The sequence below is a fragment of the Pholcus phalangioides genome, unplaced genomic scaffold (assembly GCF_987345545.1).
Source record: "Pholcus phalangioides strain wild (caught in Gottingen) unplaced genomic scaffold, Ppha-v1.0 ptg000015l_1, whole genome shotgun sequence".
NCBI lineage: Eukaryota > Metazoa > Arthropoda > Arachnida > Araneae > Pholcidae > Pholcus > Pholcus phalangioides.
This window is the reverse complement of record NW_028301608.1, coordinates 103,767,460-103,783,104: the sequence shown is the minus strand read 5'-3', so window position 1 is coordinate 103,783,104 and position 15,645 is coordinate 103,767,460. Positions and strand designations below refer to the sequence as shown.

General features: G+C 36.8%; 1 protein-coding gene across 2 annotated transcripts in view; it reads right to left on the bottom strand.

Annotated features, from left to right (window-relative positions):
• The window catches only part of Ccn (cellular communication network factor protein Ccn), a 72,763-nt gene that overhangs the window by 23,449 nt on the left and 33,669 nt on the right, over positions 1–15,645 (bottom strand). For both annotated transcript variants that reach the window (XM_089244977.1, XM_089244978.1), the window contains exon 2: positions 4,604–4,826. In XM_089244977.1, the coding sequence (XP_089101103.1) occupies positions 4,604–4,826 (223 nt within the window). The remainder of the gene's footprint in view (positions 1–4,603; positions 4,827–15,645) is intronic.

Below are 15,645 nucleotides of genomic sequence, written 5' to 3'. Positions count from 1 at the left end.
TTTTTAAGGAGCGCTAGGTATTTCGATCCCACCCCCCCCCCTCCTCCCTGAACTGTTATCCATCTGTCTGTTCCAGATTCAAAAAATCCTTAGTTAAAGCTGTGGAATTTTTTCGATGCACTTTTCACGGGCTCATAACTAATTTCAAAATATCCTAACCCACATGAATTTATGCAAATAAATATCAAAAGAGACAATATGGAGACATTAATTTTCATACTTGAGAAGATATAAATGAAATCAATGATATTGCTCGAATATCCAACTCAAAAGTATAGGTTTGGCTAATTACTTCATATTTAATCTCCTGGGCTTCGTATATCTCTAAGCGAACTGAATATTTCAAAAATCGAGAATTCAATACAATTTTTAAAATTATTGATGGGGCGGAAAATCGCACTAATTTCCGAATTTCTACAGTAAAATCGACAATTTTAGCACTGATTTCTATGAGGATCACCCTTTTCCTGACCCTCAAACAATGCTGATAATGATTATGACGTCATTCAAAAAACCTCATTACTGGGAGAATTGAAAATGTGGCAAACCATTATAAAGGCATAAATATTATACATATATTGACAGCGTTGAAGAAGTTGCAAGCCATTGTAAAGGCATAAACACGTCTGAAACTCATCGCTAGGGAACCACGGTAACCAAAGTAAACGTTCGGAAAGTGATTGTTGAGGCCCAAAAACCATTGTTGCCGGACAGTTTTTTGCCCATTTGGGGCATTTGCCCTGGTCTGATGAAATTTTAAAGTAGCCTATCGTTCAAGTCGGGTTACATTTGGTATATATGCAAAATTTGGCGACGATCGATCTAAAATTGTAGATTTGTATAGAGAACATACACACACACACACAGAAAATCAATTTTATATATATAGATAGATAGATTAACTTTGTCTTTCCTCCCTCTCCAAACAGTAAGGATTACAGCTTTATAGTAGACGGAGCTTCCTTCAATGAGAAAGGATAGAACTTATCCGCTAGAGGGATTGATGGTATATAAAAACTGTTTTTTTTTGTCAAAGGAATTACTAATAAGCGAATCTGTCTAGAGCAGTGTTTCCCAATGTGGGCAATATCGCCCCCTCGGGGTGATAGAAAGGCTCGGGAGGTGGTAGAGGCTACGGGACATGGCATCCTATGGGTTGTCTTGAGTTCGGAGGGGCGATGAGAAAAGGAATGAAAACTTATTATGAATAAAGGGGGGGGGGCAAAAAATTTGGGATCCTCTGATCTAGAGTTATGCATTCGGACAATAGTCATGGCCCCATATTCTTGAGCACAGCTCCTAGAGAGGGACTGTAATCTTTGGTGGGTCTCCTGGCCAGACTTTTCAAGAACCCCTCTATAGTCAGTTTATATCGTGAAAAAAAATGATGTGAATCATCCCGGCTGGTTCCCTGTCAGCCCAACCCTTGTGGAAAGTCATGGCAATAGAACAAAAGTGGTAGGATTACAGTGTAATATTTTATTCTGTGTATATTGACAACGAAGGATGTCTAAGGACAACGATATGCTACAGATGCTTAAAATAATTTAAAATTTTAGAAATTTATCTGTTTTTGCTTTAAAAACATCATAATGTCGCTTTTCTTTTCCGAGCACAACGAATACCTCCTAGATAATTACTAAGCTATCTAGACGGTATTGGCAAAACTCAGGTCTACCGCCATCTATTGGCATTTTACTACTTAGCGAGATGTACCGGAAGTGGAAGTGTGTGTACCTAATAGTCCGAGTGCGTATATAGTGTTGTGTATGATTTTTCAGTGCTGCCATCTATATTTCATAAGTGAAATGAGCGAAATGTAATGACTGAATATTTGTATTGTATGTAGGCATGTTGCTTACTGCGGCCAGACTTTTAACAGGGACATCGGCTCGCATTTACGCGTCAAAGTTGAGAATCACAGAAATCCCAACGGGACCTCGCCATGCGCGTCCGTCACTATGACCCACTCGAAAATTCCGGATACAAGAACCAAGCGCTTATAAGAATCAAAATATCTGAACAACACGCGATTCTTCTTATAAGCGGTGGCTACTGTATGTGCCATTTGTCATTGAAATCTCTTCGTACATATCAGAATCGGGTTAATATTGTTCACGATTAATTATCTCTGTTCGGTGTTGGCTATTGATATTCGATTTAGTCCGCGTTCGAATAATCTTAGTCGAGTTTGGTCTCAATTTCCTCGGATTAACGCCCATAGAAATGAACCGAGAACGTTATATCATATGGATAATTCGGTATCGTATGTTATCGTATAATAACTGTGGCTGTTTTCAAAATTAAGGACCGTTTTGAGATAAAAAAATGAATTGAATGAAACTTCGGGTGCTTTTTTTTTAACTCTCAGATTACACAAAAGAGGCGTACGTACGTCTCAGTAGTTACTAAAGTTTCCCTGTCCTGAGCCTCCGCGGGAAGCTTTTGACGTCACTGAAGAAGTTATTTCACCTACAGTCATTGAATATATATACTGCAAAGAAAAGTAAACATATCGCATGCGTCGGCCTGCTATATCCAATAGCTACGGGTGAAATGGCCTACTTCAGTGACGTCACGAGCTTCGCGCGGTGGCCTTCTGCTATAGATGGTGTTGCCTGAGCTGTCTGCAGCAGTAACTGTTCATCCGGAAGCTATGAAACTTTGGGAGTGTCTTAACAAAGACAATTTTCTATACGAATTTTTGTGCATATGTTTTTTTGTTTTCTTTTGGAAATGTGAGACGAAATTGCTCAAGCTTCACGGCTGGGTATCAAACATTTCCAGCAGAATCAATTTCACTCTAAATTTTCATAACAGAGAACAATAAAATTCGGTTATAACGATAGTTAGCAATAAGAGGGAAGATTGTTGTTATAATGGATTGTAGTAACATATAAATGGGGAGAAAAACAGCAAACTAGATTAATGTACCTTTTTCCCCCCCTCTTTATTTTGAACTACTTTTGATGAAATATGCATTTAGAGTTAATTGCTTATTAATGCACAATGTTGATTGTGTAATAGAAAATGTGTGTCTGCGATGGAAGCCCGAATTTCTTCGCGATTTCATTTTTTGTTTCATTATTTTCTTCACTTTCGAATAAAATCTGAATATTTGTTTTCATTTTTGCTAAACTTTTCCTTTCTCTTTCTATATCAAAAAAAAATGAAATGCTAAAAAAAATCTGAGACTATTTCACTCATGCAATTCTGACGTAAACAAAAGCTGCAAGATCACAGTGAAAAATCTACTGACGATAGAAAAAAAATGATTATGACTTGTTTGTGTGCCCTGTGTCCAGTTTTGGAAGAATCCAAGAAAGGAGAGAGGGGTGGGGGGGGGTGAAGGACTTTCCCAGGACCAGTCCAACCAAAACGTACCTACAGATAAAATGTTTTATTTTTTTCCACCTGCTACTAAGATAAACAAGAAGATATGATACAGCATGTGGTCCCCCTATCTATTAGGAGGTGCTGATGTACCCTGTTTATAAACACCAATGAATAGAATGAAGAGATTTATAAAAATGGCACTCTTTCCAGTCCATTATACCTTAATTCTTAAAGAAAGGGGATAATGAAACATGCTTCCCGATAGTTACTAGTAGATATTACAATATAGTTAGTTTTACCAGTCCTCTTGCTATCCGAGCAAGTGCACTTTCCATATACACCTCAGGAGACATGATCATTCCTTCCTTCGTTTCGCTCTGTAGCGTGACGCTCTTCAATATAGAAGCTCTTCGGCATAGAAGTCCCCCCCACAACATCAGCAAATGGCCCCCCGGGTGGCGGCAGTAGCGAGAGTGAGATGATTTTTATTTAACTCAATATACGAAGGAAAGATTTCTTTCTGGAAATTATGCCGAGAGGGGTGAACTCGGAAAGAAAAGTCTACTAGGAGACCAGACGTTCCTCAGAGGAATGTTTACGATCCGCATGTATAGACTCATGTTCGACAATAGGATGACCACTTCCTTCACATTTTCCTTCATTTTGGAAGCGTTACCGAAGAGAAACTTTTCATGTGTTTAGTTAGAGGCGAAAAGAGTAACTGTGAAGAATACTGTATATTGTCAGACTTTGAACGAAATTTTTAGTGCTATTGAAACGCCAAACGGCAGTGGTGTCAACGTGTGCTGGAATTTACTATGTTCGGCTGTGTTTTGTTACTGCTCGACAATGCGAAGACCACATAATGCAATCTGTAATCAAATGTTTTGACAGACCGGAATTTTATTAAGTCCCATACATAAAAACTAGTTTTACGATACGACAAATATCACAACAACAACGGGTTATTTCTATGTGGAAAAGTAGCTGAAAAGATATATAGAACCGAAGAAATAAATGAAGTCCTTAATTTGAAAACATTCCTTATATTAAGTACACACCGCGTTTATTGGAAATATATTGCAATGTCGACATATGCCGTTAAATTTTCAGAAATTAATGGAACAACGGTCATGACAACTTCTCCGAAGCAGTATCCCTCCAACAAGAAAGATGGAGGATTTGTCATATCTGTTTGCACTTTCAAGCAGAACCGTTGGACCGGACGAAAATTAATAGCGTTTTGAAAAGTTTTTACCTCCCTTACCTCGACAGATTCCGGAATCAGATTCCGGATCCGAATACGTGCACTGAAGCTTCCTCGTGCTATCGCATATCTGTACCTTGTTGCATAGATCGCCCTGCTGCCTCGCACATACGAGACAGCAACCGCATCCATCCATCACAGCTGGTACTCCATCCTGGCACTTGGGAAATACTGTGGGACATTTGCAAGGCTTCAGGCAGACGGATCTTTCGCCTTCCATCACCTGATGGGGAAAAAAAGAACAAGAAAATGATTCTCAAATGTGAAAATGAATATATACTCGTATATATAAAGGAAGGGATGGAGAACTTTTCTCCTCAAAATCGATTTAAAAGGCATTTCCGTCGACTTCAATTCATTCTTTTCTCCCTTTTTTTCTTTTCTTTTTGGTTCTTATGACTATATGAATGTATCGGAATAAGTTCATCCATCATATTATCGGTAAAAACGTCAAGGGAATAAAAGGGTAGATTGTGTTCTTGAAGAATTGGACATGCTCCGAAGTTTAGAACCATTTATCTCGAAGGGGCTTCCCGTTGTTGTTATATTGCAGAAAGGCTACGTCGATACGGTCAGGAGGGGATCGGTTAAAAAAACGATCGCTTATACACACCACCCATATTCGTGGAACCGAAAATGATCCATCTTCTTAACTTGTATACCCAGAATCATGTTATGCACTTCCAAAGAATAAAAACTTAATTTCATTTTTTATATGTAATGCTCTTATAAAATGAATTTTTATTTGAAAGAAATATTCGATATAAATATAGGGACTATAAGAAGATCCGGACAGACTAGAATAAATGAATTTCATCTTCAGTTTTAAACCGGGGAATATGTTTTAAACATTAGAGTAGCATTTCGTTTTATTCAGTGATACTTCATCCTTGAAGGACTTCGGAAAGGGTGAGAATTCCTCTTTCGGAATGATAGTGACATATTATACGTCGATTTGTAAGTATATGAATAGTCAGGAATTTATGAATTTGAAATGAGGCTGTTACACTGAGATAGTTCTTAGTTACTTGAGGCTATTTTTTTCCCCCATATCCCTGTCAGTCATCGTTTCTGGATGAGAATTTGCAGGAATGATTGTTTATATTGAATTGCTTGGAGAGAAATGGGCGCACTCGAGAAATGGACACGTGTAGAAAAAAACACACAGTGCTTCAAAGAAGTTGTGAGACTGGGTATGTAAAATGATTTGAACAATGAATGAATGAACGCCAGGAGTTTTTGCCACTGGACTTATCGCGTTGCCGAGATCTCTTCCAGCCCAGCTTCGTGGCAGAGTCCAGAACACTTTATTTTGTGTCAGAAAATAAAAGAAAAAAAAAAGAAGGAAAAAACATACAAATTTTTCACTACATATTTTCCGCGGACAATTGGGTACTGTGCCGATTTACAAATTTTAAGGTGATTACAGACGAGATGGAGTTGGGAGTTGAAGAAAAGTTTCTGGGTTTCGTTAAGATAGATGAATGTACGTATATTAGGATGAAGGGTATATTTTAAAAGCAAAATGGGAGGGTGGCCCATGCCATCTCCTCTGCTATCTTACACTTGCCATATTATATACACAGAATAGGAAAAAAAAACAACAACAAATGAAATGAGAATCTTATTGTGAAATATAAAATATCCATCGGAGCAAATCATCTCGCTTAATACGTTATTGATGAGCAAATGGGTTTGATAACTTGCGGACTAGAAGCCAGCATCAGTTTTATTGGGTTGAGTTCACTCGTTCCAATGGATTTGATGAAAATTTACAAAAATAGAAATATTGTGTGGGGGGGGGGGGATATATATACAATTAGGGATCACCCGTACCATTTCGCTTAGCACCTTATTTGGTGAGAAACATGAATACGACGATAGTTTCAAATTCAAAAATGATTTGAACAGGAAATTGTTATTTGTTTTGGTTGTTTATTCAAAATAAACCCCACCGACTTCAATGCACTTGTTACATCGATTTAATAATGATTCAAATGACTGTTGGTGTAAAACTTTACGGAATCACCTTCAAAGCACGGGTCGAATTTTGTTTGGTTTTGTTTTTTTCACTGGTGGTAGGTTTTTTGACTTCCATTTCACACTTTGTCGCTTTTTTTCAGGATCATATTGAAAACACTATGCTTCATCACCTGCAGCGATCTCAAATGGCCTTTCAAATGGGCACGTCTCATTGATTTTTGTTCATTAGTCTAAGTGTGTAGAACTAATTTAGCACAGGCTTTTGTTTTGCCCAAATCTTCATGCATGATGACTCGAGTCGTTTCTTTGTTGATATTCAAATACTCTTCCATCATTCTGAGTGACGAACAGTGATTTTTTGGCAAAGAATCACACACTTTTGCAATAATCTCAGGTGTCTTAGAACCTAAGGTCTCATTAGATAAACTTGATCTTTCGATATGATTTTTATCTTCTCTAGCATATCTCTTCTGTCTAAAAACAGAATATTGGCCCAACAGTAAACCATTCAATCTATTTAAACAAAACTCACCGTAAATTTGTTTCATCCATTGGTAAGTTTTTATTAAATTTACACAACTTTTTGTACCAAGCTCTTTGTTCCATCTTATTAATTCAACACGAACAAATTTTATTTCTCTAATGCACGTCCGTATAGTTGGAGTTAGTTTAACAAATGCGCGGAACATTTGACAGTCGAGGTTTATCACGCATGTGCGATTACGCTAATGGCGCCACTGTAGACTGAGACCTGACGGCAGTCTTAAAAATTCTTTGACACACTGTGCAACACACAGCTACAGAATGACTCGCTAGCCGTATAACCATAATACCGAATGTATTGTGATTTTCATTCAGGGAATCTTCAATGATTTCATTTGGATAGCTTCTGCTTCGAGAATCCCCTGCTGCGAGTTGTGGTATAATAAAACAGCACTTTACCCGTATTTGCCTTACGAATAGCTTTACATGTAATTTTTAATTGTTTGTGATCGATGATCTTCGACTGTTACAGCATTATTTTCAAAGGATATATAAACGTGAGTTTTCTTCTGAAAAAAGTTGCCTTACTCAAACAACTTATATACCATTACTTGACCATACACGTACCTCGTAAACAGTCCTCTGATTAATTTCTAACAAATTGGCACATGCAGTGTAATGTGTTCTGAGCAGTGTTCGTCAGTGCGCACATCTGGATGCTTGATTCACGCATCAAAGTTCAATTTTACTCTTCAAAATTCCGTTGAGGAGTGAATATAATCTTTCAAATTTTAGGTAATTTTTTATTAGAGTTACAATTCACTAATAAAAAAAAATACCCCCCCCCCTTCTTTATGAAAATATCCCTTAAAATTTTTGGAGAGGAGTGAAATTATACTTCAAAATTATTTTCCGATAACACTGGTTCTGAGTGTATGAGTAATCCCAACGTGTTTATGTTGTCAGAGTTATGTATCTTTCGTGCTATACTAGCGCTGAAACTAGTCTTCAATATTTTGATATGAAAACGGCAAGTGCGTGAATTTCCATGATATGTAAGTATCATGTTGGAGATCTGCCTGCTCCTGCGGAGGGAATTCTTCAAATGAGAGATAGACTCACACAATGCGAGCTTCGATTTAGGGAAACCGCATAAAATCAACTCCGGCTGGGACCACCATTTTCTCACAACGGGGTACGAACCTGGATTCTCACGATAAGAATTCAGCACGATGCCCACCAGAGACGTGTGGGTATCCATTTGAGTACAAATTAATACACTGCTGCTCGGAGGAAACGCAACGCGCATTGCAGAGTAAAGCAACGGGATTGATGATCAATAATGTCAGTCGATCGTCACTTCCAAGGTATAGGCGACACTAGGTAGAAACACAAATATATATTTGCTTATATATATATATATATATATATATATATATATATTTATATATTTATATTTAGCAACTGCTGAGATATGAGCAGTATGTTGGAAGGTAGACCAGAGTTTGTTCCGTAGCAGCAGTAAGATTTGAATGATTCACATGCCTCACGAATGCACCTCCAATATCAAATCACCTGAGACTCGTAGAAGAAGAGAGCGCGGATAAAATTTGATAGAACCCGAAACCCACACACACACACATGACGTTGACAGTACAACCATTAAATGACGCTCCGCAAAACACTCTTCTGGAGAGTGTTCTTCAGAGTATCTGTAAACAAATGCCCGGCTGCCTGCAGTTCACAGCTCTCACTGGTCTCTTTCGGAATGAACTGAAAATTTCTTTGAGTACCCCATCTGTTCTAAGCGTAAAATTAATTAATAATTTAAATATAAATTTTTGGTGGTATTGTTTGTTTGATCAGTCTACTAAACATCGATGATACTAAATATCATGCGATTCTAATCTAATCAAACTAGATATTTCTTGTTTATATTCAGTAGAGGGAGGGGAGCCAACACCATCGATAGCAGAAGGCTTCCCCGCGAAGCTTTAACGACACTAAAAGAGGTCCATTTCGCCTGTAGCCATTGGATGTAGCAGGCCGAGGCATGGAGATGTCTTTACCCTTCTTTCAGTATATCCAATGACTATTGGTGAAATGGACTTCTTCAGTGATGTCACGAGCCGCTGTGGTGGTCGAGTGGTCATAGTGACGGACTCGCGTCACGAGGTTCCGCGTTCGAACCCCACAGTGGTGGTCGGCTGAAGTTGGTTTTCTGTGGTTACCACCTTTAAGGCTCGAATGCGAGCCGATGTCCCCTTAAAAGTCTCGCCGCAGAGAGCAACAGACCTACAAACAGTACGAATGCAATTCCATCATAACATATCACTCACTTAACTTCTGAAATATAGATGGCGGCACTGAAAAATCAAACACAACACTACATACGCACTCAGACTGTTAGGTACACACACAGTTACACTTCCGGCACAACTCACTAGGTAGTAAATCGCCCAAAGATGGTGATAGACCCGAGTTGTGCTCTGTTTAAAAAAAAGGGGTGTCGCACGAACTTCGTGAGTAGGCTTACTGCTATAGATGGCGTTGGGAGAGCGGGTTTATATTCAACACCGGGGAATTCCGAACACCGTTGTTATCGGTCACTGCTTGAATCCAGAGCGGTCTGATTAGTTTTTCATTCTGGCGGCGTCAGTCATAAACTCATTGAGTGTCGGTGAGTACTTTTTCTAGCTATGTTACTGTGAGTGGAAATCACTTTCTTCAGAGCTCTTGCTCGTGAATTGGTGTTGACTTGGATAAGAGGTAAGTAAAATACTTTCACGTTAAGAGTAATGAGCCTGCTATCATTAGATTCTATGTTTCTTTAGCTACATATAAAATAGGAAGAAAGTTTGGTTGCTGTGGATATTTTGAGGTTAGATTCAGAAATTGCGCCACGATGTACCGTTTGGGGAAATTCGCCAATCTGGTGTTCGGTATTGTCCTTAATGGTGTTTTATGGGAAAACAGTAAATAAATATTACTGTTTTATCATCGCTGAAATATGGATTACTTATATTATAGTCTTAATTAATACTACTTTTATACTAGGGATCATTTCGAAAACTTTCTACGAGTTTGTGTTCTCGGTGGATGTGTGCACTCAGATTGCAGTGGTTCAGAGACTGCAGAAAATTGTATTTGTGATTTTTGTAGGCAGTGTATGGTGCAAAGCCAGTTCCAACTCTGCTGTTGATGTTATTTTTGCAAATTTTCAAGAACATAAATGCAAATTTCACCTGATTTTTTAAAATTATAAAAGTATTCATATCGATTTATATCCATAGCTACTAGCTTTAATTTCACCTTAGTTGTATATTTACGCAGGAACAGTTAATTCTAGAGTTTGATATGTTATTTAAGTAATTAAATTAATTAACTTCATAAAAAAACTAAGTAATTCATCATACATTCCTTACTTAGCTGACCCCGTTCGGTATTGCCCGAACCCCCGGGGAAATTCCGAACAGTATAAGCTCTTACAAAAACAAATCTATAAACTTGAACTATTAAAGGTCAAATGTTTTGACTAGGTTTTTTTAGTAGGAGATGAAACAGGGTGTCTGAATATTAAATATGTTAATGAACTATTACTTGTAATAGTTCATTAACATAATGAGAGTAATTAGAGATTCCCCTTAAGAGTTCAGCATTACCACACTCTCCCCCTACTCCGTAAATTCTAGTGTGATCTTGAGATTTTTCATCTCGCTAGTTTATTTAATCCAAGTGGAGCAAAGAAAGAGCAAGAGAAAGTTTCCAAAAATTCGGTCTTGAGAATCGAATATTTAGATCGAACATTCATGCGTTTACAAATACAAAGGCTACAAACATGGAAATTGTTCTACGAGGTGGCTGAGAAAAAAGATGCCCATAAAAAATATGGATGTCAAATATAACTACAATGCAGCAACCCAATATAAGAGCATGTATCAAGAAAGAAAAACTAATAAACAAGTACATAGTACACTGCCCATAAAAATGATTATGGTTGTCTTATCTAAGTATGGATAGCTTCTCGATTTATCCCGATATGTTTATTGTGCTTCTTTTTGAACTTGTGAATTGTGTTAGAATACTATTCCCGGAAGTTGTTTCATTTATCCACAACCTTTTTGGAAAAAAAATTCCCTGCGACACCACAACTTCCTAGTAACCAGGTCATGGCACACCGCCCTGTCTCAACGAAGCAAGTGGTGTGGTCGAAGAACAAGCTGGGAAAAAGTGCTGTGAACCTAATGCGAAGATTGTTTCTGTGTAATGTTTGTATAGTGTACTATTCCATCTACCATCAATTTTTCTAACTACGAGTGAAGTGTAATGATTGAATAATTGTATCGTTGTGGACCTGTTGCTCTTTTTTGGCCGGACTTTTTAACGGGGCGAGAGTTTTTAACGGACGGCTCGCATTCGCGCCTCGAAGTTGGGAACCACGGAAATCGAACATCGGGCGACCACCACTGGACAGCGGTCTGGTTCGGATCCAGTTCCTCGCGATGTGAGTCCGTCAGTATAACGGACTCGACCACCCAGCGGCTGACACCACAACCCGGAGTTGTCCCTTGCTAAATGATACCAGTGTTACCCTTGTCGAAGCAGTTAATTGTCGGTATATTAATAGCTCTTGGTCCATCCCATTAACACACTTCGATCGCATTTCCCCTTCCCTTCCCCCGACACCAATGTAAACACATAAAATAAGATCTATTAAGAAAATAGCCTTTCTTCATAGCCTTGTGTGCCAACAAAAGCACGCATAACTCTTCTCTGCACTCCCCCGCCCCTAAACCAAGTCTATGGCCGTCTGCAGATATGGTTTCCAAAACCTTGTGGTATGATTCCAGTCCAGGACGAACTAAGAATCGGAAAAGTGGATGAGGCTTTAGGAGAACGCGAAGAGACCTTTTTAACAATAAAACCAAGTATTCTATTCCATTTTTTTGAATAGAACGCTCGGTTCACTCTTAAAAAAGTATCTTCGCATTCTCCTAACGTCATTCTTCCGCGTTACGGAAGCTTACGGAAGTTTAATTATGTTGCTATGTAAGTCAAACACAGTCATCAACTCATAAACTTTAAATCCGGAATTTCCCATTTTGAAACAAGACTTGATTGTGGGATTTTCTCTTTCTTTACTCCGATGTTAACAAAATATAAGATAAAAAACTTAAGAAGAATAAACGGCAATAACTTATCACAGAATTCGAACAAAACAAGGCAAATTTCGTTGGTGCCTAAATGTTATTTCTCACAATTCGATTCAAAACGATGCTCAACAGATAGTGCAAAAAAACACGACCACTAAAAATTGAGTCAGATTTATTGTCATAAACGGTGTGATAACAACACAAATTCACGTTCAAATGAAACTTTCATTTTTTTTAAGCACTGAACTTTCTTTTCATGGCGATGAATCTTTAAAAATAACGAGTGGTATTCCTTAAATAACCTTTCATGCATTAATTAGTTTAAAAGCCAACATTAAAATTTATCTTAGTTATTTTCTTTGAATGATAAATTCACTCTTAAGAAATAACAACTACGATGAGCTCAAAGATGAGCTCCTCGAGGAAATTTAGCATGAAAAATGAGCTTACATTTTTGAACTTAACTTTCAAAGTTATTTATACAGAGCTTCAAATAGAAATGATCAGAGGGTATTTTAAACATACACAAATTCAATAATACATAAAAACAATTTTTATTTTGAGTACCCCTATTTGAGGGAAATAACCAAAAAAATTAAAATTTTGAAGCATTTTGAAATAACTTTTCTAACATTTAAATGCTTCGGAATTTAACGTTCTCGGCCTTGAAGTTAACTTTCTTAGATTTTGCTGCAGCACCAGAAGTTCTTGCCTTCGAAAATAGAAAAATAAGCATGAATCTTAAACTACTAATTTTAATTTCCTCCCTCTGCTCTTAACGATGCAGCCTTGTGTACTTATTTAGTATGTGAATATTCATGTTAATGTTCTCTTAACATAAATATATGGTCTTCAAGTGATGTTTAACGATAATGGGATTGGAATAGATGAACGTCTTAAATGCTTATCTTTGATGTAGATGTATTCTTGAATAGAAGGGAGAGCTGCATCAAAAATAAGTCTTACTTAACGAAGCAAGACGAGTTCATTCGAATATATAAGTAGAATATCTTGAAAATCTTGATTATTAAAACCATTTTCGCCTGACGCTGCATTTGCGCAACTGTGCTTTAAATTTTTTCCTAATTAATTTCGAGACAAATTTTTGTAGGAAATTAAAATTCCTGAAAATTGAAAGGTTTAATGAGTGCCACAGTACTTTTTAAAAACCTCTTACAAAAAAAAATTTCAATTTTTTGTGACTTTTCAAAACTGAAATTTTTGGAAATTTTCACCTGATTTTCAATCTGGAATCCATGACCATGAAAGGAAATAAATTTTTTAAAAATAGCAAAAATAGTTCTTCTTTAACTTTAAATTTTCTTTAACTTTCTTAAACTTTAACTATTTATTTTAATTAAGTTAATTAATTTACATTAACTAAAAAGTTAATTAATCGGAAATTTACATTAATTACAAAAATTAAACAAGCTAAATTTATTTCCAATTCTTTGAAAGTTCTCAAATATGTTATTGAAGTAAGAAGTTATCATACTTAAAAGAAATTGTGTAATTTGAATATGAATTGGAGGAACGCGGCGTGCAGTCAAAAATGGGTTCCGGCAGTATGAGCGCGTTAAAACTTGTACAAAACGACTCACGCTTATACAGAGTTTCTACGCTTAAATTGCGTTCTTCACTTTCTTCACCTGTTCCGCCACATTGCAAATTGCGAGTCAGTGTCATGATCATTGAAAATCACTTCTTCACTTATTTTGTCGTTGTGTGTGTGTGCGTGCGCGCGCGCGCGCTTTCGACAATTTCTTCGTATGAATCATTTTCTGCAGCCAAAATGTCTTCTCACCGCCGAATTTCGACTTCACAGGGACAAGTAACTAACTGGTTATAAGCCAAGTACTCGAGACTAAATTTGAAAATCACGAAAAAACTTGCTTTGTGTGTGTGGGTTTCTAAACACAAACTCTTTTCCTTAGCCCGGGATTACACTATAAAATTATGATAAATGGTCTTTCAAAAAACTTGAAAAAAAAACAACCCAATAAGCATATTGATTACATTCGCTCGAATGTAACCGATATGTTTATAGGTTGTATTTTTCAAGTTTTATGAAAGAAATTTTCTAAAAACTTTTATAGTGTAATCCCTGCTTTATAAGCAAAAGAATTATGATCAGAATGACACGATTTTCCTATCAGCACTACGTAACAATAATAATTTCTAAAATTAGCTACTGGACGAATGAAGGAGTTAAAGTGCGTGGTTTGAGAAGGCGAGTCTACTTCACATAGAGTAGTTGATGTCTGTTAGATCCATCGTGCATAATACAAGATCAAGATCTCGGGCATACCAAACATTCGAGATTAATTTAAGCCAGCATTTCGAAATCAACAAATTTTGATGAATTTACAGCTGCCAGAAATCGGTTTTCAATTGAAAAACATTGCATTACATTCGCCAAAATCTATTTCTTTGAGAAAGTTCGCGCCAAATATTTTGACCATGTGTAATCCATTAATTTTGGAATGGAAATTCTTCATGTTCCAAAAAAAATAAACTTCACTACATGAATGATGGCAAGTTGAGCAATTTTTTAATTATAAATTGTGCATATTACTGCGGTCGGATATTTTTGCATAATATGGTAAGAATCATGATTACACAAGGAGTCCTGTAAGTCCGAATTCGGCGTTTATCTCATCAACCGTACGTTGTAGAGGAAGGGTTTCAATTTAAACCGTGCTCAAAATGTGTTCCTAAATCACCCTGTACTAATTTTGAAAGCGAAAATAAAATATCACAAAATAAAAAAATCTAAATTTTTACATGACCTACCTCCGCAATCTATTTTTCAGATAGAGAATTGTTTTCCTGTCTTTTCTGAGGCAACAAAAAGAAATTACATTCCTCTAACTGTAATATTTGCTGAAATATTTGAAAATAAAAATCAGAGAAAAGTTTGGAAACAACAGCGTAAATGAAGGAAGAAACGTTGTCCGTTAGTTTATACGCTGCTTTTTCTCTGATTTTTGAATTCCAATATCTCAGCGAATATTGCGCTTGAGAACATGAGATTTCTTTTGCTGGCTCAGACAAAAAAGGACAAAAACTTTCAAATTGGAAGTTACAAGACAGGGGGACCATATAGAATTTCAGGTTCTTTATTTTGTGACACACACTGTATTTCCACAAACAAAACTGGTAAAGGTCGGTTTTTGATAATATTTTAAGCATTTGTTTAAAAATAAGAATCATACCTCTACTGTGAATGGTTAATGAGATAAAGGCCAAAACAGGACTTACAGTACATAATGCATAATATAGACAATCAATTATTGACCACCAGCCAATGCATGTAATAATTACTATTTTGCCAATCATAAAGTATCAAAAAACCACAAATTCCTGTGCATAAGAAATGATAGTTAACCTGTAGAATGAATCCGACATGCAGCGTTACTCCAA